The sequence below is a fragment of the Semicossyphus pulcher genome, unplaced genomic scaffold, assembly GCF_022749685.1.
Source record: "Semicossyphus pulcher isolate SPU_LCO1_2020_fin unplaced genomic scaffold, fSemPul1.0.p SCAF_2, whole genome shotgun sequence".
In the NCBI taxonomy this organism is placed as follows: domain Eukaryota; kingdom Metazoa; phylum Chordata; class Actinopteri; order Labriformes; family Labridae; genus Semicossyphus; species Semicossyphus pulcher.
In genome coordinates, this window is record NW_027211693.1 from 20,441,332 (window position 1) to 20,466,180 (window position 24,849).

Consider the following 24,849-nt stretch of genomic DNA (forward strand, 5'->3'; position numbering starts at 1 on the left):
TTTATTTCAAGTAAACTCCAGTGTCAACTATACCACCAGGAAAGTGCAATAAGCATTTTTCGGGGTTCGAATAAATGTATGTTTAACACCTTCCAGACCCCACACACAAAGACTGACGGTGGCGCATATTTCAGTACCATAGACAGCGGCATCCTGCAGACCTCCCGGAGTATTGACTTAGCGGCATATTATACATTAACTTCACTATGGTCATAACTTTGGCCCATTTGCCAATACACATTAAAAGCATACTTAAATATAGAACGTGGAAATAATTAAATTTCATATGTAAGAATAAGAGAAACACAGAAGGACAATATATTGTATATATAGCACGTAAAAAGAAACGTGTTGCGTTTTTAATGCTTTCTTACCTTCTCTGTGTTAGGTAAAGTCTGCGTTCTGGTAAAAGTGTCTCCTCCATTTATACTGATCAGTTCACCATCTACAGGTGGAAACGGTGCGGGGAAAACCACTACGTCACTCTTGAGCGTGTCTGAGCTGAAACACACGTCATACTGCTGGGTGGCTTTCGAGTAAGACCAGCTCCCGTCAGGGTGGGTGGTGATCATTGGGGCGCCGTACCTGCTGAAAGTGCCGTCTGTCCTGTGGCATCTGACAGCTATTAAACTGATGAGGCTCAACAGGAAGATGACCGACACCGCCACAATGGCGATCAGCAGATACAGGTTTAAATCAGAGAAGCTCTCCTCCTTTATGGGCACATGTCTGAACTGAGTCTGGATGTCAGCTGTGCTCTCAACCACCACCACATCAATAGACACAGTAGATGACAGGGAGGGTTCTCCGTTATCAGAAACCAACACCACCAAGGGGTGAGTTTTCAGGTCATTGTCACTCATTCTCCTCTTAGTCCTGATTTCTCCGGTGCTGGTTCCGATCCGGAAGAGGTTGTTTCCTTTGGGCTCAGAGAGGTGATAAGAAAGCAGCGCGTTGTATCCAGAGTCTGCGTCTACAGCCCTGATCTTTGCCACAAAGTATCCCGCTTCAGCAGAATAGGGGATGCTCTCGCTGTTAACGGAGCCGTGCTCAGAATAGGGCGCGAGAATAGTTGGATTATTGTCATTCTCATCCAGGATCAAAACGTTCACAGTCACGTTGCTGCTGAGCGGAGGAACACCAGAGTCTGTGGCCTGAACTTTAAACTGAAACGTTTTCAGCTCCTCGTAGTTAAAAGATTGCAGGCTGACTATATCTCCAGTCTCTGAGTTGATGTTTACCATGGTAGATAACGGTAGTGGTTTACTGTTACTTTGTAACATTGAATAGCTCACCTGGCTGTTCCTGTCAACGTCAGCGTCAGTTGCAGTCACTGTTTTAATAGTTGCCCCCACTGGACTGTTCTCATTCACATATACATTAATTATGGGCTCTGGGAACAGAGGTGCGTTATCATTGACATCTGAAACCTGTATAGTAACTACACTCGTACTGGATAGAGACGGTGTTCCTTTATCAGCGGCGACTATGGTGACGTTGTAACTTGAGACCCTTTCTCTGTCCAAGAGTCCGTCTACTAACAAAGAATAATAATTTTTGTAGTTTTTTTCGAGCTTTAGTGGGACGTCGTTTTTTATTTCAGTTGTCACATCACCGTTTTTTCCATCGTCCTTATCGAGGACCGACACTAGAGCAACAACAGTACCTACGTCTGCGTCCTCTCCCACTGTGCTATGTAGTGACGTAACAGTGATCTCGGGAGCGTTATCGTTTACGTCGACCACTTCTACTAGCACCTTACAATGAGCAGACATAGGAGGCTGTCCTTTGTCACTGGCCTCTACGCGTATTTCAAAAGCCTTTTTTTCTTCAAAATCTATTTTTCCTTTTACCTTAATGACACCTGTTTGACTTTCAATTTCAAAGATATCAAGCACGTGATCTTGGTCTTTGCTTCTCAATGAATACACAATCTCACTGTTTAGGCCCTCGTCCGCATCGGTGGCATTCACAGTAGTTACCACTGTGCCCTGTGGTGTGTTTTCGGGGATTTTTGTCTTGTACAACGTTTCGCTGAATATTGGAATGTTATCGTTATTGTCTAAAACATTAATGACAATCTGTGAGGTGCCTGATTTTGGAGGACTCCCTCCATCTACAGCGGTCAGTGTCATAGTGATCACAGGCTGCTTCTCTCGGTCCAAAGCTTTCTGCAGCACTAACTCAGCAGACACACTGCCTCCTGCTTTGTGAACTGACAAAGAGAAATGCTCATTTTGACTTAATTTGTAAGTACTGACTCCGTTTCTCCCCACATCTGCATCAGTTGCTTCAGATAATGCGAATTTAACTCCTGGAAGAGTACTCTCTGCAATAAACAAATTCTGCAATTTTGTCGTAAACGATGGGGCGTTGTCATTTACATCTAAAATTTCCACGTCAATACGATAAAGCTTTAAAGGGTTATTTATCACGGCTTCAACGCTAACAGAACATTTAATTTCCTCTGCGCAAAGCTCCTCTCTGTCTATTCTCTCACTGACATACAGAACACCTGTCTTTAGATTTACCTCGAAGAATTTTCTTTTTGATCCAGTAACAATCTGAAACATACGGGATTCCAAGTCCTGTGAATTAATGTTTAAATCCTTAGCGATATTTCCAACAGGAGTCCCGAGGTTTACCTCCTCTGAGACGGAAAAGGAGAGCTGCCCAGACACCGCTTCCCAGTAACAATCCAGTAGAAAAAGAAATATCCCGAAATAGCTCCATCGACAAGACGAAGACATATTTCTGTCCAATATGAACAAATGTGACTTCCAACTGCTGTCAGTTTTTTGTCAAAATGGAAGATATCAGCCGAGGAGAGCTTCGTATGTGATTGGAAAGTGTTTCAGTGTTTGTTCCACCGTGCTCTCTTTATAACAAAGACTGGAGATATGTCCCAGTCGCCTGAAAACGGGAGGGGCCTAGTTTTATCAAAGAGTAGGGCTGTCTTAGGTGGATCAACAGCGGCGCCACGTGGTTAAATATGCAACTTGCAGAAATTAAATTAAAATGCAAAGTGGCTTCCTCTTCAGCCGCTATTAGTTACACCAAATTTGTACAGTGTTTGTGCTGCTGAACAGCCAAAACCAAAAAGTGAGAGCTACAAATGACATTTCAGCACCATGGACAGCAAAACGGAGCATGTTTAAGTGTAGAGCTATTCTGCCTGCTCTGATGTCGGAAGATTGTCAGAACTGTCAACTATAGATCCCAAAACCACACACACACACACACACACACACACACACACACACACACACACACACACACACACAGGCAGCTGTGGCTCAGAGAAACTAATCACTTATTGGAAGTCAACATGTCCAAATGTCCTTGAGCAAAACACTAATTTGCCACTTATCCTTGAAGGCATAGCCATTAGTGTAAGAATGTGTGTGGGGAAGGGTGAATGTGGCCGAAGTGTAAAACACGTTGAGTGGTCTGAAGACCACAAGGGCGTTATACAAGTGCAGTCCATTAATCATATAAACACACAAACACACCACACCTCTTTCTACCCCTTTCACTTTCTCTGCCATACTCATTTTCAATTTGTTTACTAGTCTGTAATTTGTAATTGTGTAGACTCTGTCAGTGAAGTTAGTTGCTCTTTTGGTGAAATGACATGGCTCAAAGAATTGACAGGTTCCATACCTGTTAATTTGGCTACCCTGTCCTGGTAGAAGGCTGAACACTGGCCCAAATAGGTAGAAAAATGTAATTTCTTAAATCATCCCTGAGGACATTACATAAAGTTAAGTTGACCCTATTTTTTTGCTGCACATAAACAGAAGGGACATCCATGTGCGGTGCTGTATTTTGGAGATTTTACAGTTTCTCCACATTTCCACAGCGACAGTAGTCATGAGCTTATGATCGTTCCCTCGTTTGTAATCCCAGGATTAAGCCCTGGGTTCAGGAACTCCTGTCCTATTTCCATTCAGCAGGGAAACATGATTTGATTTGACAATATTAATAACTATCAAAATCTGAGCCGCAGTCATCCCTTGACCCCAAAATGTAATAATAATAATAGCACACAAAGGATGACCTGTGAGCCTAATTCTCTTAATGTATGTCACGAGAAATTATAGAAGGGAGGACATTGAGTTGAATGAACACGTAGGTTATTTTAATAGATACAAACACACAGACCACCTGGCCCGTCAGACCAGGCTGCTCATGATGACATTCAATGATTCATAGTTTATTTGTAGGTCACTGTCTGTACTGCTCTGACCCTGCAGGACCTGTCTGGATTATATTTGTCATACAATCAACATGACAACATGGAGCACTGAGGCTACAGTTTACTCAGCACTGTTGAGAGATGTATCTCTTAAAAAGCATAAATCTTACCAGGGATTCTGTTTTTTGTCCTGCTGACATTGTGACATTATTTTGTAGGCCAAATACTTCTAAAATATGAATATAGAGTCAAACTGCCTCCAGACATGGCTTTTGAGGAAAACATAGCTACAATAGTGTCTATATTTACAATCCTCAAGTAAACCTGAAATTGCAAAGCCCACTATAGGCCATATGGAGGAAACTGATTGTGTAATTATGATCGTCCTCCTCTTTAAGTGCCAGATACAGCTCTACTAAGGATCATCTGCAGAGGGGTCAATGAATCCATAATTAACTCTATGCACTTCTGCAGGCACAGTAAATCAAAAATCATAAACATATACACCCAGACATGTGCACATGTGTGCATCTTCAATTTATACAATTTCATTGATTAAAGAACTCAAAATCCTTACGAACACAGAATTTCAGTCCTCATTTATGAACTCTATTTGCATTGATTAAAGTCACATTTCCTGAGGATATAATAATATGCTGAATAATTAATAGTGAATAAATGGCAGTTAAGAAATATACACAGTATTTGCTCTCCAAACACAGGGAGCGGTGCATAATAAATCTAGTGGTTAAATACATGTGTGCCTGTTACCCTGCTCCGTCTGTGGTATACCTATCACGTGATGTGGTTAAAGGAGTAACAGCAGGGATCAAAGGGGCAAAGGCAGTGAGTGGGAGGTGAGGGGAGCGAGGCGGCATGGGCGGAAGCAGTCCACAGCAGTGTTTTAGGCGTGTTCACTGCATTATTAAAGGGCTACCAACACATACAGTCACCAAATTAGCTTCTGCACCTCCTTCATATTATGATTTCATGATAGCCCTTTACATAGCCATCGGTTGTGTGTGTGTGCTTGTGATCAAGTGTGTGTTATAAGGGTGTGTACTGTACTGTTCATCTGTGTATGAGTAGATGGGGGAAGGGTGCTATCTGCACATGCTCCAAGGCGAGTCTCCCCCCCTTTCCTCTTTCCTTCTGCACAGCTCTCTTGTCTCCATAGCAACGCCATCTCAGGCACAGACATGATGCATGTGTGCACAAACACACACACCCTCACTAATGCAGAAGCCTATGTGGTTATTTTTGTAAAGGCATCTGATAGTATAAAAAATAATACACTGTATTTCCTACCCACTTTTACATTTTTAGCTGCTACAGTTCACTTCCACATATCTCTTTCATCTGACTGAAAGAATCAGATCTGATCATTTTGACACACCCACACACACTTACACACCAAACTCAAACAGCTTTCCTTTGCAAGCCATACCAGGCTGTCCACGTCTGCGCTCATGCATTGGTAATGTAGCGCTGCAGTAGCATATTCACTATGACAGATCCACTAAAGCAGCAGCGCCTGCTTCTCTTTCCACCCCCACAGCCCCACAGAGCGCCTGACCTTTGCATTCAGCCAAACCCAACCCACTGTACCCTCCCTGGGCCAGGTCTCTGGAGACCACCCCCACTCCTGCAGTCCTGACACTACATCCTGCTTCTTGTGACGAGATACTGATGTCACTGGGCTGTTTTTGTCTTCAGAAGTGCTCATCCGGACACAAGGGGGCAACCTACTCCTTGTGTCTTCTTCACTTAGTATCTATCATCAAGCACAATATCGTGCTTTTTCTTTGAATCTATTCTTTTTTTGCCTTTTCTTTGTGTGCTGAGCACTATTTATAGGCCCAAAGTCTCAGGGGGGTTCTCTGACAAACGTCTGTGATGTGGCTCATGCAGCACTTGATTTCAGAACCACACCCAAATGCAGCACTACACTAATTACTTAGATCCTCTGATAAAGCAGAGATAGAGGTAACAAGACAGATTTAATGTAATTGAAACAGAACATAGGAAGGTAAAATTGCAGAAGAGTAATGTAATTGAAGTGATAAAAAATGGGGGAGGAAGGGGACAGGCACTGGGAAGATAAAGAAGTCTAAAAATAGAGTGGGGTGTACTTGGGAGAATTACCCCTCTCCCTTGCTTCCATATGACATTGAGATTTTGAGACAGCTTTTCAAATCCATCATCTTAACTTCATCTATGATAGATAGGTAGGAAAAGAGAGAGTTAGGGGGGAAGATGAATCTCTCCCAGTACTTAATCCAACTACCCCTTAATCATTTATTTCCAAATCTGCGCGCGCCTCCACTGCTTTCTGGAGTAAGTAGGACAGGGGCGGGTCCAGAGAAACATGAGCCGGAACAAGATGGAAACCAGGACACAACAAATATGGAGCATGCCCAAACACACACGCATGCACATATCTCTGAGACAAAACTAGAGGCACATAAACAGTGTTCACTCATTTGGAAAGTAATGGCACAATGCCCAAAAATAACATAATTAGTTACTCTACTGTAAAACTTCTGGCAGGGGAAACAGCATGCTAGTGTTGCTGTTGTTATTGTTCTATTTGATATTATCATGAGCTGAGCCAATTTTGTAGATACGATGGTTAAAAGAAGTTTTTATGTCAGTATATGTAGTCACCCTACATACACAGCATTCCTAGAAAGTTTTTGAATCAATAGTATGTATAGCAATACTGTTTCAGCCTCTCAATCAAAGCCACACAACTAACTATTCTTTCCTGTAATGAAATTCATGCATTTTGTCTGTTTAAAGATAATCAGTAGTGATCAAGGCCCTGAGTTCATTAAAGCCAAAATATATCTATAATAGAGCTATCCTATCACAAATTCAGACATTACACAAAGTGTATTTAACCTTTAACAGTTAGCCTAAAGTAGTTAGTAAGCATCTGTACGGCTTGAAGTGCAGTTTCTCTGTATGGAGTTAAACAGCATGAGGGAATGATCAGCTTCTGTGTGCATGTTGCAGAGGTGTGAAGGCGAGAAATAGAAATAGTGAGACAGAGGAGAAACATGGAGTGGGTGTGCATGAATATCAGTCACATATGTATATATATAGTTCATTGTAGCTCAGTGAGAGTATCATGCTTGTCTTGTTCTATGAAAAGATATTTAAAAAAGATCTTATAGCAAACAGGTTGTGGTAACAGACACAGTCACGGATTACTTTGCAACGACAGACCATTAATCAAATCTGTCAATAACACAGGATGTAAAACAAGGTTTAGCAACAGCAAAGATAGCATTGGAATCTGATTGGTTAGCTAGAATCAATGTGACTGTAAAGGACACTCTGATTGGCTCAACATTGTGCCTAGAGACAGTGGCCGATAGATCTGCTTTCACAGGGAGCACCCACAATTGATTCACTATCCCCCCCTCATCTCTCTTGTATCCATGGTGACGCAGATGCAGCCCTTGTCAGTGCCCCACCCTGCTACCCCCCTCCTCTGCACCCCTCTTCATGAGCACTCAGTACAAACGCCAAGGACAGGGGATTTGATTTTCCCCAATCACGACACAAACTCAAAAATATGTGTTACATTTGACTGAAATATAAACAGTATATTTTCCAGATTGTTCACATGAACCCATTTTATAGAAACATTTGATAAAAATAGAGGTCACACACACACTCTCTGTACACTCTCTTTCTCTCCTCTCCATGTCTCCCACTCACACACGCACAGAAACAGCCTGGACCAAACAATTTTTGTGGGATTAAAAGTAAATCTAGCTTTATAGTCAGGCATGGATAACCTAGATTTGTCAATCAAACAGTTCACTGGGGAAGAGGGCATGAACTGTGCTTGGCTTAAATCAGACTGTAAAATAGGACAGGACCTGCTATCTGTGTATCAATTCTAATGCAGAAAATCAATCCTACCAGTCAATACATTACCACACACAGAGTGGCAACATGCTAAATAATTGAATGTATTGACACACAGACACACATACTGCATAAAAATAAGTGTCATGTTATTCCCTCTTTTGGCCACAAGGGGGAGCTTTTTCACCCTTTCCATTGTTCTCTATGGCCGTTTGCACAGACACACACAAGCTGATGTCAGAGGCAGGCAATGCTATAAAGCCTTATATTAGATTAGCAAGCTCACACACACTTTGAAAAATTGTATCAGTGATAGAGATACACTAGCAGCAGTGGTGTCAGCCACACATCGTCTCTGCCTGCGGAAATTAAAATGTCAACTCCCCAGATGGGAGAAGAGAGGTGTGATGTATCTAACAGTACCTGCACATTCTCATCCAGCCTGATACATATCACAACAAAGGGGGAAAGACGGAGAGATACAACCCGCAGCCACAACTGAAGATTATGCAGATTTTATAGTATCCTTTAGAAGGCAGTTAGATATATTGTAGTTTAGATCATTTACATAATGAGGACAAATTCATAACAGTAACTGTGAAGGACGGTTTATCCACACTAGATTTCCTCTACATCAGCAAATCATACCCGTACACATCCACGCAGTCTTGTGTAATATCTATTTTTACCTTCTTATCAGTCATGCAGTGCTGCGTATGAAGTGCATTGCAGGTGCAGGGCTGCTGCACTAGGGCTTGGCCCACTTCCTTAAATATATAAAAAACGGTCTGAATAATGGAGGAGAGTACTGGCCTGCAGAGAATCTGATGTTTGAAATGGTTGAAATGCTTATGTGAGGTTGCTCCACTTTCCACTGAAAATGAAGATAACTATTTATAAAATAATGACTTGCCTGCCCACCATTTAAGCTCGGGCTCTGCTTTTTCCACTCTCCCAGAATAGCAGACACCATCTTCTGCTCTCATCAGCTTTAAAACTTTAACAGCTACATGGACATCACCCCAACATGTGTAGCAAAAGAACCTTCCTTTAATTTCACAAGGATGCCATGGATATTAGTGCAACACGAATGTGTCGTATGTTTATAGGTGTGTGTGTAACAGACAGAGAGGTTAGAGGGAGTAGTTGCCAGATTATAAGGTACAAAAAAATAAATGCTAAAAGTAATGCACACTGATGCAACAGCCCTGCAATAAATCCTACCTTGTGTTATAATGTTCATGAAAGCTGTCAACTGTATTGAAAATCTGCTGGTTACAATATATCATACAGCAGTTGCAACCTGCAAGCCGCATGATTTAATCCAAAAGGCAACAAAAGACAAGACAAAATATGAAAAATTAAAGAAATGGAGAGAAATGAGAGTTGATAATCCACTGGGATCTTAGCAACATAAACACAAACACGGGGCGCTGTTTTAGCTCAGTGGGTAGAGCAGGCGCCCCATATACAGAGCATACAGTCCTCAACGCAGCTGTCGCAGGTTCCACTCCAGCTCTCTGCCCCTTGCTGCATGTCATCCCCCACTCTCCTCTCCCAATATTTCCTGTCTATCTTCAGCTGTCAGCTAAAACAAAAGGTTAACACAAACGAGTACAAAGCAAATGCACAACACCAATAATAGACCGCAAAATGAAATACATATAAAGCAGCCTGGACATTAGCCTGGAATTTAAGGTTGAGTGGCATCCTAGTTTGCTGTCTGTGCAGTTCCCATTTCAAAGCTACACTTCATGGCATCATTAAGATGATTCCACCTAATCGCATTAGAGGAGCAACACAGTAGAATTATTACTTTACACACGCTACAGAAGCCTTAATCCAGGACGACTGGGAATACTCACGGCAGTGGAAGAATGTAAAGAAGGATTTGTCAGGAATTTCCTATTTATAACACCTGAAGGAACAGTGATACTGCTTTGTGATATTTAAAACATTTAGCAGCACAAATATTTACTTTCCATCCAGTACATGGAGATCTATATTGGTTTCTCTGAGGACACTTCGACGGCAGGGTTATATTACATTGTGCAGATACAGTATTTCTATTTTACTCGTCAGTGATTTTTCTTATACTTCATGTCTAACATATTTAGTTACATAAGATATACCCATAGTTTATTACCCTGGTTCTCAGTTAGAGGACAAGGCAAAGTGAGTCGGGATTAAGACGAACATTAGGGAGTAAACAAGGGCTTAGGGAACAATTATATGCAGTCTTATCGCAAAGACCCCATTTACAGTGTTCTGTAAACAAGCAGACCAAACTCCTCGTTATTTTGGTATCATGTTTTTAACGCCTTTGTAGTCTCTGCTCTGTTTTGCTCCTTTACTCACATTAAGCAGACTCTCACTTCATTATCTGTAATGTGATGCCTATATTATCCAGCCCTGTGCCTGCTGTGGACGACGTGGTTTTGGTGTGCATGAAAGATTTTGTTTTTTTCATTTCAGTGTATCATGTGATACCTGATCTTGTTATCTGCTGCTAAACACTGCTAAAACCTTAACCATCAGACTAAATGTATAAATATATATTTGACAGACTAACAGCAACACTGAGTGCTGGACTTCAGGTCAAACGCTACGAGATGAGAGAGACAGACTCAGAAGGGCTGCACAATTAATAGTAACTCTGAATGGATTATCACAGTCTTTAAATGTATGTTAAATGCACTTCTATGAGCAAAACTGCATTTAAATCACTGTACAGGCCAGATTCTGAAAGAAAGCAACCTTTCTATTAATCATCTTTATACTTGGATTACACTTAAGTCCTAAAATACGAAAGCACTCATTGTATCAATTAAACCAGCAAACAAAATTCACCTGTCACTAGCAATCATGATCACTAATAGTGAACCCCTGATACACAAACTTCACAAACATGAACATAGTGCAGCCGAAAGCTGTACTTCAGGAACCAGCAGAGCTTCATCCACAGAGGTTATGGGTGATATTGCAACACATGGTGCCAAAACACAGTCAGCCACATTGCACAGATACACCCCGTTAAATAAAGCAGTAGGTATAAAAAATAGAGGACCCTGTATCCATATCTACCCTGACCTGAAACAACAACTGTCCTTCCTTTAACCCTAAAAAAATCGAAAATAGGTCACCTTTAAGTGTGGATTTCTTGACTCACACAAGCTTGAACTCCAACACACAAACTTAAAGCTTTAAATATGAAAACTTTAAGTGGCAAAACATGCTGAGAAAGTAGCACAGAAAAACCTATCTAAGAACAATATTGAATATAAAATCAGACCGACAATTCCCAGCTCCATTTGAAGTTGCCACTTATTCAGGAGGCTGTGTAGAGCGACATTAAGGTTTGGTGGTGCCTCCCATCTCCCTACTTTTGGTGCAGTCATGAGGAGAGAAAAAGAAGGGTACTCTGTCTTATTCAGCTGTACTCACTGCTCCAGTTTCTACAGAAAGAGGAGAGGAGACGCTGCCTCTGTGGTTAGACAGAGAGAGGAGAAAGGAGGTTGGATCATTACGAAAGACAAAAGGACAAAGCTATGTATTCCAGTGTTAATCAGCCACCAAACTAAGATTAACAGACTTATATGAAAAGGGCGAAAAAGGAGAGCGTGAGGGAGATATCATCCCACAAAAGGTGTGTCAGCCATTTTCTTTCAGCTTGCAGTAACGGAGAGCGACAGGAGGGGGCATAAGAGAGAGAACCAGCCAGAGGAAACCAGGATGCGTAGGAGGAGGAGGAGAGGGATGAAGAAAACGAGAGAAAGAGATTCTTTGTGTAACTGAGAAAGAAGAGATATGAAAATATAGAGATGGACTGAAGAAATAAGCAATCTGTACAAAGTAACGATCAGACCTAAAGCACACTAGAGAAAAGTGGGGTAGTGATATCGAGAACAAAGGCAGGGGAAGAGGGAGGGAGAGAGAGAGAGAGAGAGAGAGAGAGAGAGAGAGAGCCAGTCGGTGGGAGGAGAGAGTGGGTTATGAGTCAGGCTTACAGCGTTAACACTCATCTTCCACACCCTTGTCTCATTGTTTTATTCATATGCTGCTACCACGATAAGATGGCGGGAAACATGGAAGGAGATAGAAACACATGTAAATACACAAATACAACTCAGGTGTGTGTGTGTTCAGTTCATCACATAACTAAATCCCCCTAATATCATAATGAATTAATACTAGCACTACCCCTAAATGCCAAAAGTTCCTGATTTCATTTTTTATATGACAGATGGTTCATCTAAAAATAAACACAGCCGACCAACTTCACAAAATGAGAAGCTACATGTGGGATGGGATGAGTCACGCACTGCACAGAACAGCTCCATGGTTCACTCTTGAAAAGATGACCAGACGGAGGCGAATGATGTTCAGATCTTTTATAAAATAGGATGAAAACTGATAAGACGTTTCAGGCTGTAGCTGTAAGCTGTGTTTAAAACAGGCCGTCTTTCTGTAACTACTGTACATAACCACAACAATGTTATTAGATTACACACACACACACACACACACACACACACACACACACACACACACACACACACACACACAACTGATACTAGCACAGTGCCTTCCTTGCAGTCCAGAAAGACCACAGATCAATGAATTATATTTCTGTAAATTCATAATCAGACCACATGTTCCTTTTTTAGTACATAAAAGCTGTTTAGTGTTAAAAAATGTAATGATGATAATGATGTCAGGTAAATTACACACTTGTGTAATGTTTTAAGGGAAATCGACAATCAGGCTCAACTAAGTGGATCTGATTGCAAATGCCTGAAGAAAAACGTATTTCTCAACAGTCTTCTAAGACTGTGTTGCAACTCTTATGCTAAAGTCTAAAAATTAAAACCACATGTGAAGTCATGTTTTTTAACATAACAGCTGCTACATGCTCTTGCATAAGTCTGTTGTGAAATCCTTCTAACTAGACACAAATGACACAAAACAGCCTCTAACTGTCTGCCTGCACTGCTGGACAACCATGTAAAAAATCTTAAAGAAAAACACAGCTGTATTGTTATTAATATTCAAACAGGCAATATTCATAGACCAATGACAGGACTTGATATAAAGAAGGCTAAGCAATTACCCAATATGCTTAGTGGGGGCACTCGCAGGGGCAAATAGCCACAGGGGTAAGAGGAACCCTGCAGCTAGAGACTGGATCCCTCTAACCGCCAACATCTGATCCCATCCCGGCACGGCCAGAAATAAATACAACATACGCTATTAATCGGACAAGTGAATTGCAGTTGTGAACTAAGAGTCCATCTACCCCGCAGCATGCAGTGCAGGAACGCTGCTGTAAGAGGGCAATCCTCTTAGCAAGACTGCAGCCAAAGTGGGAACAGCTAACTCTGGATTTCCTTCAGCCATTCATGCATCATTCTTTCTTTCAGAGATCACAACCTTTCCTCTAAATCTACATCTCAGCTCACTTGACACTTAAAGGTTAGCCAAAAAGTTAAATTAAAGTGTGTTTCCAGCCAGATGTGAGTTCACTGGTTTCCCCCTTAATAGCTGTCTGTCTTGCAAGCAGCCTTCCGCTGACCCCTCCGTCAGTTCAATCCTCCAGGCATGCAGTGACGACCTAAGCGCAGCAGCAGATGTTGTGGCTGTATAAGCATTGATGCCAAAGAGGAGCAGTGCAGACCTACATCTGTTCTGATCTCTGTTGATTCAGAATATATATATATATTTAGACATTGCACAAGGCTAAATACACTAAACAAAGCCATCAAGTGGTTGTTATTACATCAGACAGAGAGAGGTAGGCCCACATGTTGTTCGACACTCTTATTGTATCAGCAGTAAAACAATCTTACAAGAAGAAAATCAAGAAAGCACATCAGCATAATGCAGCTCCCTGAGCTAGACTCATACATTCCAGCATGGATTTAAAATGACACATGAAGACAGTGTGCTCAAATGGTTTTCATTAGTGCAATGTTGGTAATGCTCATAGAAGTTAACCCGGTTCAGACCCTGGAGAAAGGCCTCAGCGCCTCAATGCAGCTGCAGTGAAGTGATTCTAAAATGAGAGTAGCAACCTACAGGACTCATCCGCACAGCCATGAGTCAATGGACTGAGACGTAATGAAACTGAGGGCTTATATAACTGAGTGTTGGAGAGGAGAAAGGGTCAGACCCACTCACACAACACCAGGCATGAAAGAGAGAGTGAGGCTGTGAGAGTGAGACATAAAAAGAATTGTACAGATTTTCACAAATGTGTCATATTTATCTTACTTGCACTATTTGCAAAGATACGAATGTAACCAGGTAAGACTTGCTGTGCATACTCACTAATACAACCGGCATGAACCAGGTTTGACCTATATACTTAAGAGTAGTGACGACCCCGGGCCAGTTCAGTTCACATCAAAGCCACGCATGGCTCTGAACCATACTTGTCATGTTCTAGGATAAATGACAAGAGCAAAAGGAGCTGTGCCAGGGAGTCTTGGCCCACAGTTGTGAATGCGGCCCACGCTGAAATGTTTGGCCCACTGATTCTGATTTTGCCCTGTTAACCAAGAGGGAATAAATTGAGTACATCTGCTGTTTTTACCACTTGTAACTTTTTCATCCAATCCTTCTCTGCCACTCTGCATTTGAAGCACAGCACTAAACAGAGACATGCACACACATTTTATTGACCAGATACACTATAAGCTGCACCGCAGCAGTGCCTGTGTGTGCTGACATTCACAAAAGCAACCCATGTGTCACGTCAACCAAATCACCTGAATGGTCTGCAAAGACGAAAAGCTGATACAAACACACACTCATCAGCATGAACACAGTTCATCTAGCATCAGCCCAGAAAACTGAAAGCTGTTCAGCAGCATCTGGACAGCATGCAGTTTACATCGCACAATACAAAATTCCTTAAACCAGTCTTTATTGATTTAAATACCAGAAACACATTGGCAATAACGGTATCTACAACCAAAGCTGATAACACCCATTCATCAAACCACAACTGCTTTACTAGTGGGAAAAAATACTCTACAGTCAACCTTGTAAACTGGTGATCAAAAATCAATAGCCAGTGACACCATTGTTGACCATTGTTTAAGTACCATGCTGTAAGGGTTGTTGCACTGTTAGTCAGACGTCCCTCGTAATTATTCTTGTGATGTGCTCGCACACGTCTGGCTAAACAAAAATATGAGGGTTGTTTCTTTAACCAATCAGTATGGTCAGTTGCAGACTGTTCACCTACTCTCTTTAAAAATGTTGTGCTTCTCGGGTGTTTTGTTACTGATGAACATTATATAAAAGGCTTATTACCAGCCTCCACACTGCAGCTTTATCAAAATCATGCACGGTGCTTGTTAGGTTGCTTGAATGCTTGTGATTGTTTTACTGACTGAACACCACAACAAAGATGGGAAAAGAGAGCATGAAGGCACAGAATCTAATAGTTAAGTGATGGGAGGGATCATCTCAGGCTCATTTATAGAACTTAGCCTAGAATTTTTCACACAGCGAGAGAGAGCAGACAAGGGAACAGAGTATGTAGAAACTTAGCATATGCAAACACAACATTAGAGAGAACGACAATAGTAGAGAGTTCGACATGCTTAGTTTGTCCACTCTGTGACATGAGTCAGACATTTTTTTGGTTTGAGAGCTATTGTCTGTCTCGTTAGTGAATGTCTGCTGGGTACAAACCTGCAGGCTATAAATGGAGTGTCATAAGAGATGTCAAATCAGAAGAAACTTTGACGTCATGAAAACAGCCATGTCTTTATGATATTCTAAGAAATGTTTTCAGTCAACCCAGGGCATCTTATTTTTGGCACAGTGCTTTAAATATTATATTTGTCCCACAGTGGATGTGTCTCTCTTTCTCTCTGCAAGCCACGCTATTACCAAGTGTGCATGCCGTCCTTATGCTCCGTTTCTTTCACCCTCTTTTTTTCTGTAAATGTGTATGTGAGTATGTGCAATGTGGTGTTACATGTGCGTACATGAGCACAAGCGTGTGTGTGAAGTGTGAAGATAAAGACAGTAGTTGTTTTCGTTGTACCCTACTGTGTGTGTAAATTAGATTACCATCACTGCAGCTGACCTCAATGTGAGCGGCGCCATCCTCCAACAAAGCTGGAGCAATAAGGGAGAATGTGCCCTACTGACACACAACAGTACATGCAGCATCCACAGCAACAACCCTACAGGCATTAAGCGCAGCAACGTCGAGCTAAAGAGCATGTGGCAGAATGCAAGAGTAGATAGACTACGGAGAGAGAGAGAGACAGAAAACGAAAGCAAGGCAGAAAAGGGTGGCATATGAAAGAGGAAATGAAGGACACACACATAAAAGCGGGAAAGGAGGCCAAGAGTGGGATGGGGGAGGGGCAAACAGAGAGTGATATCAATATGGAGGGTAAGGAAGGAGGAGAGGAATAGGGAAGAGACACAGAGGGGAGTTGAGACATTGAAATTAACAGCAGGCTTTTGCATGAAACAGAAGAGAGCACAGCAGAGGCAGAATAGAACAGACAGTACTGCAAGGAACGGTTTCTTATAAGTAACATTTATAATTCAGTATCTAACACAAAAAACAAAGATGGCATGGGGAAGCAGAAAAAGCTGGAAAGCAAAGGAAAGATTGGAATATGGGGATAGGAGTTTGTTAAGGTATGAAGTTGTCAGCATATCTGTTAATGTGAATGCAAAGGAGCAAGCAAAACAAAATAAGGCGGATTGCCCCCAAGCTGCTGAATTGGCAGTACACGCAGTCTTGCTGCAACAGCTGTGTCTCCTCCTCTCTTACAGACGTTTAACTTGTCCTCTATGTCTCCCTATGACACTGAATACAGTTTAATGAGAAAAATGCTCTCACCCACTTAACAAAGACAACATAAACATACAAAACACGAGGGTCGTTGCACTGTGAATGATTTTCAGTGCAGACACTTAGCATGCAAACACAATTGCACTGATCTGCTGAGCCAGCCAAGCAGACAGACAAAGCCAGTGGAGCAAGCAGCCACACCCCCAACAAAGAGAGTATGCAGAATGAGAATGTGTAAGGCATACTGTGACAGACATGCTGCAGTCAGTTCACATTCTCCTGTTGCGCAATAATGTGTAGATTAAAGTCACAGGCTGGAAACAACACACATAATACATACATAATTTAGATGCATCGTAAAATTAATTTGCTAACTTGCATAGTTTTGATTGCGCCTGCATCAAGGCAATTTGCATGATGAACCATAATGTGTTGATTCATCAGTGGAACAAGCAGCATCTCAAGTGCTTTCTTTCTGAATGCAGCTCATGACCCTTCTAGCAGTTCATTCTGTCCTGTTCCCTCATCTATTATTTAGCTCCAAAAACTCCCCGGCAAAGAAAAAGAATGTTTAAGCCCGCACATTCGTCCATCCTACAGTGTAGCCGCAGACAACCCTGCACTTTTTAGGTTTAATGTGATGCATCATTTTTAATCACATCAATAAATCTTCTCTGGGCATCTGCTGTCCAGGCACAGCTTAGCACTGCTGCTCTATTACAAAACACATGATGCCTCTTTCTCTCACACACACAAAAAGTGTGCACATAAAATATGCATACAGGCACGTAAGGGCAGTTATTACTGTCTATGAAACACTGGATGAAACTGTGAAGTGTGTTCAGCCTTTACTTTTGGAAGCCGAGCTGCTGCCTTACTCTGAACCTGAACTGATCCATTCCCTTCCTCGTTCATACTCCATTGTGGCTTACCGCTTTATTTCACAAGCATGTCTCTGCAGCCAAACGTGCTACCGGCTTTTTACACACACACATTTAATGAGTGTTTCAAAAACATGTTTTAGCGACAGCCATTTTCAAGGTAGGAAATCTATGGTTGACCCAGTTGTTTGAGAGAATAGATTATCTCCATGTTATAAAATATCTAATTAAAGCTCAACCATTCCCGCCTTCACTATTACTTCTTTATGTGCACCATCTGTTGGCTGAATTACAATAGAGATTTCACTGACATAATCCATGTGTTTCTATCTAAATAAAGCCATTTTCATTAAATATTGTGCTATGTTTATAGATGAGCCATACAAAAGCCACGTCCCCTCCCCCCTCCACCACTGCTCTCTCTATCCCTTCCTCCCGCCCTGCCTGCCTCCTTCATCCACTTCCGCTGCTGTTGCTAAGAGCGTTGAGCGCATGCTAGTCTGTGGAAACCAGTAGACTCAGAGAGGTGGATCTCCTCATGTGTTGCTATGGGCAACACACTGTGTTCAACAGAGAATCAGAAGCTCAGCATGCAGACCCTCACACATGTGATAAAATATGACCTATTTTTTCAGTCGAAAGGGATCATCTGCACAGACGCTAGTGTGGGGAGTAATTATACGCAGATTGTATACACTCTTCTACATCTCTGTAAGTACTGTTCAATCCAAAGCACAAGAAGCCAATCTAATGATAAATAGCAAAAAAAATTTTGCTGCTTTGCAGTCCTGAAATGAATGGAGATCCCTTCTGAAGCAAAGTGCCCCAGCCCCACCTGACTGGCTGAACATTGTGATTCACTGCACACTCGCCGCAGGCTCTCTCTCTCCCCCTCTCACTGCTGTGGCTGCAGCCATTCATGGACCACTGAATCACCTCAACTACATCAGCCAGCACAGACCTCAAGTAACTCTGTTAGTCGGTCAGTTACTCTCTTTTCACACACGAAGCAACACGGGTAGAGTGGCACAGAAAGAAAAAATCACACAGAGATATGTGTACTGACATGTAAACAATGACACGTTTTTTACTCTCATAGTGAAACACATGATATACAGTTACAACTCTTTTCCAATGACTATCTGGATATTTAGGTACTGAAAGAGTATTATGTCAGAAGTCAAGGAAGGTGTGCAGAAGCTCAAATGATCCAGATGTTAGGACAAGCTTCATATGTTCGTGGAACGAACATTTGCTTTATAAGGTGGTATCATCTCCTGGGATGAATTTTGCACAGGGACAATGCAGTGCTATGATTACATACACACAGAATACTTACTGCAGTCCAATTTGTTATGCGGTATATAAACACTCTGGGCTGTGTGAGAACCAATCACACAGACATCTGCAAACCCTCTACCAAACTTAGGAGTCTCATGAAAACACACAATCTCTTTAGTTAACCCAGGATGATGAATTTTATGTCTGATCTGTTTTTATTCAGTTTCTAAATAGGCGTTGTGCTTCAGTTCTCTTTGGCAAACGTCAATCATTTAGATCTATATTTGTCTGACCCAAGCATTCATACAAGAACTGCCTTGCAATATAGTGACCTTTCTTACCTCTCCAGACGGCCTCCTCCTGTCAGGGAGCACTAGTGTATTAGCGTGGCTGCCCGGGACTATAGTAGATCCTATACTCATTCTGGGTCCCACTAACATGTAGCGTTTGTCTCCAGATCTGTACTGGATGCTGTGACACAGTGTCCCGTCATAATTAGTCTCTTGTAGATATTTGGAAGTATAGTCTGTGGATTTGGAGCACTGCATTGCAATCAGCACGATGATACTGATGAGAAAAAGTGCTGAAACTGAGCCCAAAGTTATCATGAGATAAAAAGTCACATTATTGTCCTCATCATCCTTTGTTGCACTTTTAACATCGGAAGCAGCAAAAGCCTCTTTGGGCTCCACGACTTTGACAATGACAGTAGCTGTTGCTGAGAGGGACACGTTCCCATTGTCTTTGACCAGTATGACCAGTTTATGCTCAGCCTCGTCTGTCTCTGTGAATGAGCGAAGTGTTCTGATCTGTCCTGTATAGCGGTCCAAAGTAAAGAGACTGTGCTCAGTCACTTCCTGCAGTGAAAACAGTAACCAGCCGTTATATCCTATATCAGCGTCATAGGCTCTGACTTTAGTCACCAAGTGTCCTGCGTTGACATTGCGGGGAATCTCCTCCACACCTTCAGCAGAACCGTTGGAGCTGACTGGATACAGGATGACTGGAGCGTTGTCGTTCTGATCCAGAATGAACACGTTCACTGTGACGTTGCTGCTTAGTGACGGAGTTCCAGAATCTGTGGCGACAACTTGGAAGTGGAACATTTTCACTGTTTCAAAGTCGAAACTTTTCAGCGCCAAAATATCTCCACTTTCTGAGTTAATGTTAAGAGAGGATGTAAATGTTTTGTGCTCATCTCCATTTCTCATAATGTTGTAAGATATAACAGCATTATCACCCTCATCACAATCATGAGCACTCACTGAAAACAAAGAGGCTCCTGCAACATTGTTCTCAACAACATAGAAAGTATATGGACTTGTTGAAAACTCTGGGCTGTTGTCATTCACATCTGATACAGTCACACTTATTGTCCTCTGAGATGACAAAGGTTGTTCTCCACCATCTTTAGCAATTATAGTGACATCATACTTGGACTGCTGCTCTCTATCCAGCAGAGATTTGGTGACTATAGAGTACATGTTGTCTTGTAAAGATGGTGTTAATGTAAACGGAACGTCCTCACTGATATAACAGATCACCTTTCCATTGACACCTGAATCTTTATCACTCACACTTATCAATGCTACTGTCGTTCCTGGTTTGGAGTCCTCAGGAATTGCTTTAGAAAAAGATGTCACCTCAATCTCAGGTGCGTTGTCATTCAGGTCAACTATAGTTATTATGACACTTTTTTCTGTTTCTAGGGGGACTGGTCCTTTATCAGAAGCTTTAATATTAATTTCATATCTGTCTTTTGCTTCAAAATCTATCAATCCTTTCACAATAATTTCACCGGTATTTGCATCAACTTCAAAAAGTTTGCGTAATTTATTATTTACATTATTGCCGAACGAATAAACCACCTCCCCATTTAAGCCATCATCTAAATCTGTGGCGTTCACCTGCAGGATAGTTGTGCCAATAGGTGAATTTTCATTAAGCTTTGCAGAATAGGAGTCTTTGGCAAAAACTGGCATGTTGTCATTTACATCCAAAACATTAACAATAATTGCCATGGTTCCTGATTTAGCAGGCTTTCCTCCATCAACAGCTGTCAGCATTAATCTGTGACTTCTTGATGTTTCTTTGTCCAGCGGTTTATGCAAATACAAAACTGGAATTTTCCCATCCTCTCCTCCACCTTTAACCTCAAGTCGGAAATGGTCATTTTGACTGAGCCTGTACTGTTGAATAGAATACACATCACTGTCCGGATCACGAGCGGCTTGTAGCTGAAAACGCGCCCCAGGTAAAGCAGACTCTGATATCTGTAAATGAGTCTCGTTGTCAGAGAAGGTGGGGGTGTGATCGTTTACATCCAAAACCTCAATAGCAACGTAATGCACCTCTAACGGGTTCTCCAGCACAGTCTTGATGTTTATAACGCAGCTGCTGATCCGTTCGCACACCTCCTCTCTGTCTATTTTTCGGTTAACGTGTAAGATGCCATGATTGTTGAGTTGAAACAACGGTTCCGTAGATCCAGAAACGATGCGAAATCCTCTGGTATTCAAAGCACTGTGATCCAGCCCTAAATCTTTCGCAATATTCCCAACAACAGCACCCACTGTTAGCTCTTCAGCAATAGAGTACCGAAGCTGTGCCGAAACAACATTGAAGGTAAAATCCAAGGAAACAATGAGAACGACCAGGCGCTCAAACCATGCGCTGCGTCCTCGTCGTGCCATTTTGTATTAAAAAACAACAAAACAAGGCGACTGTATATGTGCTAATCTAACATATGAGTCTACACAGGAACAAGCATTTTGAACAAAAATTGGCAATGCCTAATAATAATAAAAATGTAGGGAAAAGAGGCAAACGTATGAAGCCATCGCCCTCCCAAGCACGAGTGCTTCCTTTCGCGAAAATTCATCAAACTACTCACGTGACGCAGAGGAGGTTCAACTGAGAGCCGTTCATTTCCACAAGCAGTGACACCAAGCGAGCTCATGTTACATTGCAGATACACTTTCAATCACAAAAAACTTCCTATTCTCAGTGGTTAAACTTTTTCATAGCCTGCTGAGGGTGCAAGCATGAAAAGAAATAAGTGAACCACGTTTCCTGTCACAATACACTGCATTTCCAGACAATATAACTGGTGCAGTTTTTATTTGTATTTTATAATAATTTATCATATAATTAATAAATAAATATGAATAACTTCCATTAGTCCATTAATTGGCTAAAGCCATTTTCTTACCTCTCCAGACGGCCTCCTCCTGTCAGGGAGCACTAGTGTATTAGCGTGGCTGCCCGGGACTATAGTAGATCCTATACTCATCCTGGGTCCCACTAACATGTAGCGTTTGTCTCCAGATCTGTACTGGATGCTGTGACACAGTGTCCCGTCATAATTAGTCTCTTGTAGATATTTGGAAGTATAGTCTGTGGATTTGGAGCACTGCATTGCAATCAGCACGATGATACTGATGAGAAAAAGTGCTGAAACTGAGCCCAAAGTTATCATGAGATAAAAAGTCACATTATTGTCCTCATCATCCTTTGTTGCACTTTTAACATCGGAAGCAGCAAAAGCCTCTTTGGGCTCCACGACTTTGACAATGACAGTAGCTGTTGCTGAGAGGGACACGTTCCCATTGTCTTTGACCAGTATGACCAGTTTATGCTCAGCCTCGTCTGTCTCTGTGAATGAGCGAAGTGTTCTGATCTGTCCTGTATAGCGGTCCAAAGTAAAGAGACTGTGCTCAGTCACTTCCTGCAGTGAAAACAGTAACCAGCCGTTATATCCTATATCAGCGTCATAGGCTCTGACTTTAGTCACCAAGTGTCCTGCGTTGACATTGCGGGGAATCTCCTCCACACCTTCAGCAGAACCGTTGGAGCTGACTGGATACAGGATGACTGGAGCGTTGTCGTTCTGATCCAGAATGAACACGTTCACTGTGACGTTGCTGCTTAGTGACGGAGTTCCAGAATCTGTGGCGACAACTTGGAAGTGGAACATTTTCACTGTTTCAAAGTCGAAACTTTTCAGCGCCAAAATATCTCCACTTTCTGAGTTAATGTTAAGAGAGGATGTAAATGTTTTGTGCTCATCTCCATTTCTCATAATGTTGTAAGATATAACAGCATTATCACCCTCATCACAATCATGAGCACTCACTGAAAACAAAGAGGCTCCTGCAACATTGTTCTCAACAACATAGAAAGTATATGGACTTGTTGAAAACTCTGGGCTGTTGTCATTCACATCTGATACAGTCACACTTATTGTCCTCTGAGATGACAAAGGTTGTTCTCCACCATCTTTAGCAATTATAGTGACATCATACTTGGACTGCTGCTCTCTATCCAGCAGAGATTTGGTGACTATAGAGTACATGTTGTCTTGTAAAGATGGTGTTAATGTAAACGGAACGTCCTCACTGATATAACAGATCACCTTTCCATTGACACCTGAATCTTTATCACTCACACTTATCAATGCTACTGTCGTTCCTGGTTTGGAGTCCTCAGGAATTGCTTTAGAAAAAGATGTCACCTCAATCTCAGGTGCGTTGTCATTCAGGTCAACTATAGTTATTATGACACTTTTTTCTGTTTCTAGGGGGACTGGTCCTTTATCAGAAGCTTTAATATTAATTTCATATCTGTCTTTTGCTTCAAAATCTATCAATCCTTTCACAATAATTTCACCGGTATTTGCATCAACTTCAAAAAGTTTGCGTAATTTATTATTTACATTATTGCCGAACGAATAAACCACCTCCCCATTTAAGCCATCATCTAAATCTGTGGCGTTCACCTGCAGGATAGTTGTGCCAATAGGTGAATTTTCATTAAGCTTTGCAGAATAGGAGTCTTTGGCAAAAACTGGCATGTTGTCATTTACATCCAAAACATTAACAATAATTGCCATGGTTCCTGATTTAGCAGGCTTTCCTCCATCAACAGCTGTCAGCATTAATCTGTGACTTCTTGATGTTTCTTTGTCCAGCGGTTTATGCAAATACAAAACTGGAATTTTCCCATCCTCTCCTCCACCTTTAACCTCAAGTCGGAAATGGTCATTTTGACTGAGCCTGTACTGTTGAATAGAATACACATCACTGTCCGGATCACGAGCGGCTTGTAGCTGAAAACGCGCCCCAGGTAAAGCAGACTCTGATATCTGTAAATGAGTCTCGTTGTCAGAGAAGGTGGGGGTGTGATCGTTTACATCCAAAACCTCAATAGCAACGTAATGCACCTCTAACGGGTTCTCCAGCACAGTCTTGATGTTTATAACGCAGCTGCTGATCCGTTCGCACACCTCCTCTCTGTCTATTTTTCGGTTAACGTGTAAGATGCCATGATTGTTGAGTTGAAACAACGGTTCCGTAGATCCAGAAACGATGCGAAATCCTCTGGTATTCAAAGCACTGTGATCCAGCCCTAAATCTTTCGCAATATTCCCAACAACAGCACCCACTGTTAGCTCTTCAGCAATAGAGTACCGAAGCTGTGCCGAAACAACATTGAAGGTAAAATCCAAGGAAACAATGAGAACGACCAGGCGCTCAAACCATGCGCTGCGTCCTCGTCGTGCCATTTTGTATTAAAAAACAACAAAACAAGGCGACTGTATATGTGCTAATCTAACATATGAGTCTACACAGGAACAAGCATTTTGAACAAAAATTGGCAATGCCTAATAATAATAAAAATGTAGGGAAAAGAGGCAAACGTATGAAGCCATCGCCCTCCCAAGCACGAGTGCTTCCTTTCGCGAAAATTCATCAAACTACTCACGTGACGCAGAGGAGGTT

The 24,849-nt window shown here is 41.9% G+C and overlaps 2 protein-coding genes across 4 annotated transcripts in view; both read right to left on the minus strand.

Moving 5' to 3' along the window:
- LOC138597933 (protocadherin gamma-C5-like) overlaps window positions 1–21,762 on the minus strand; it is a 456,071-nt gene extending 434,309 nt beyond the window's left edge. Inside the window, exon 1 of the mRNA XM_069669525.1 lies at window positions 19,411–21,762. Coding sequence (XP_069525626.1) covers window positions 19,411–21,762 — 2,352 coding nt within the window. The remainder of the gene's footprint in view (window positions 1–19,410) is intronic.
- LOC138597932 (protocadherin alpha-C2-like) overlaps window positions 1–24,849 on the minus strand; it is a 139,240-nt gene that overhangs the window by 108,866 nt on the left and 5,525 nt on the right. Inside the window, exon 1 of one of the 3 annotated variants that reach the window (XM_069669510.1) lies at window positions 22,281–24,632. The exons of 1 other annotated variant lie outside the window; for it this stretch is intronic. In XM_069669510.1, coding sequence (XP_069525611.1) covers window positions 22,281–24,632 — 2,352 coding nt within the window. Of the gene's footprint in view, window positions 1–374; window positions 2,751–22,280; window positions 24,633–24,849 lie in introns of those variants that run through there. One more of the 3 variants, XM_069669506.1, reaches the window with a different exon arrangement.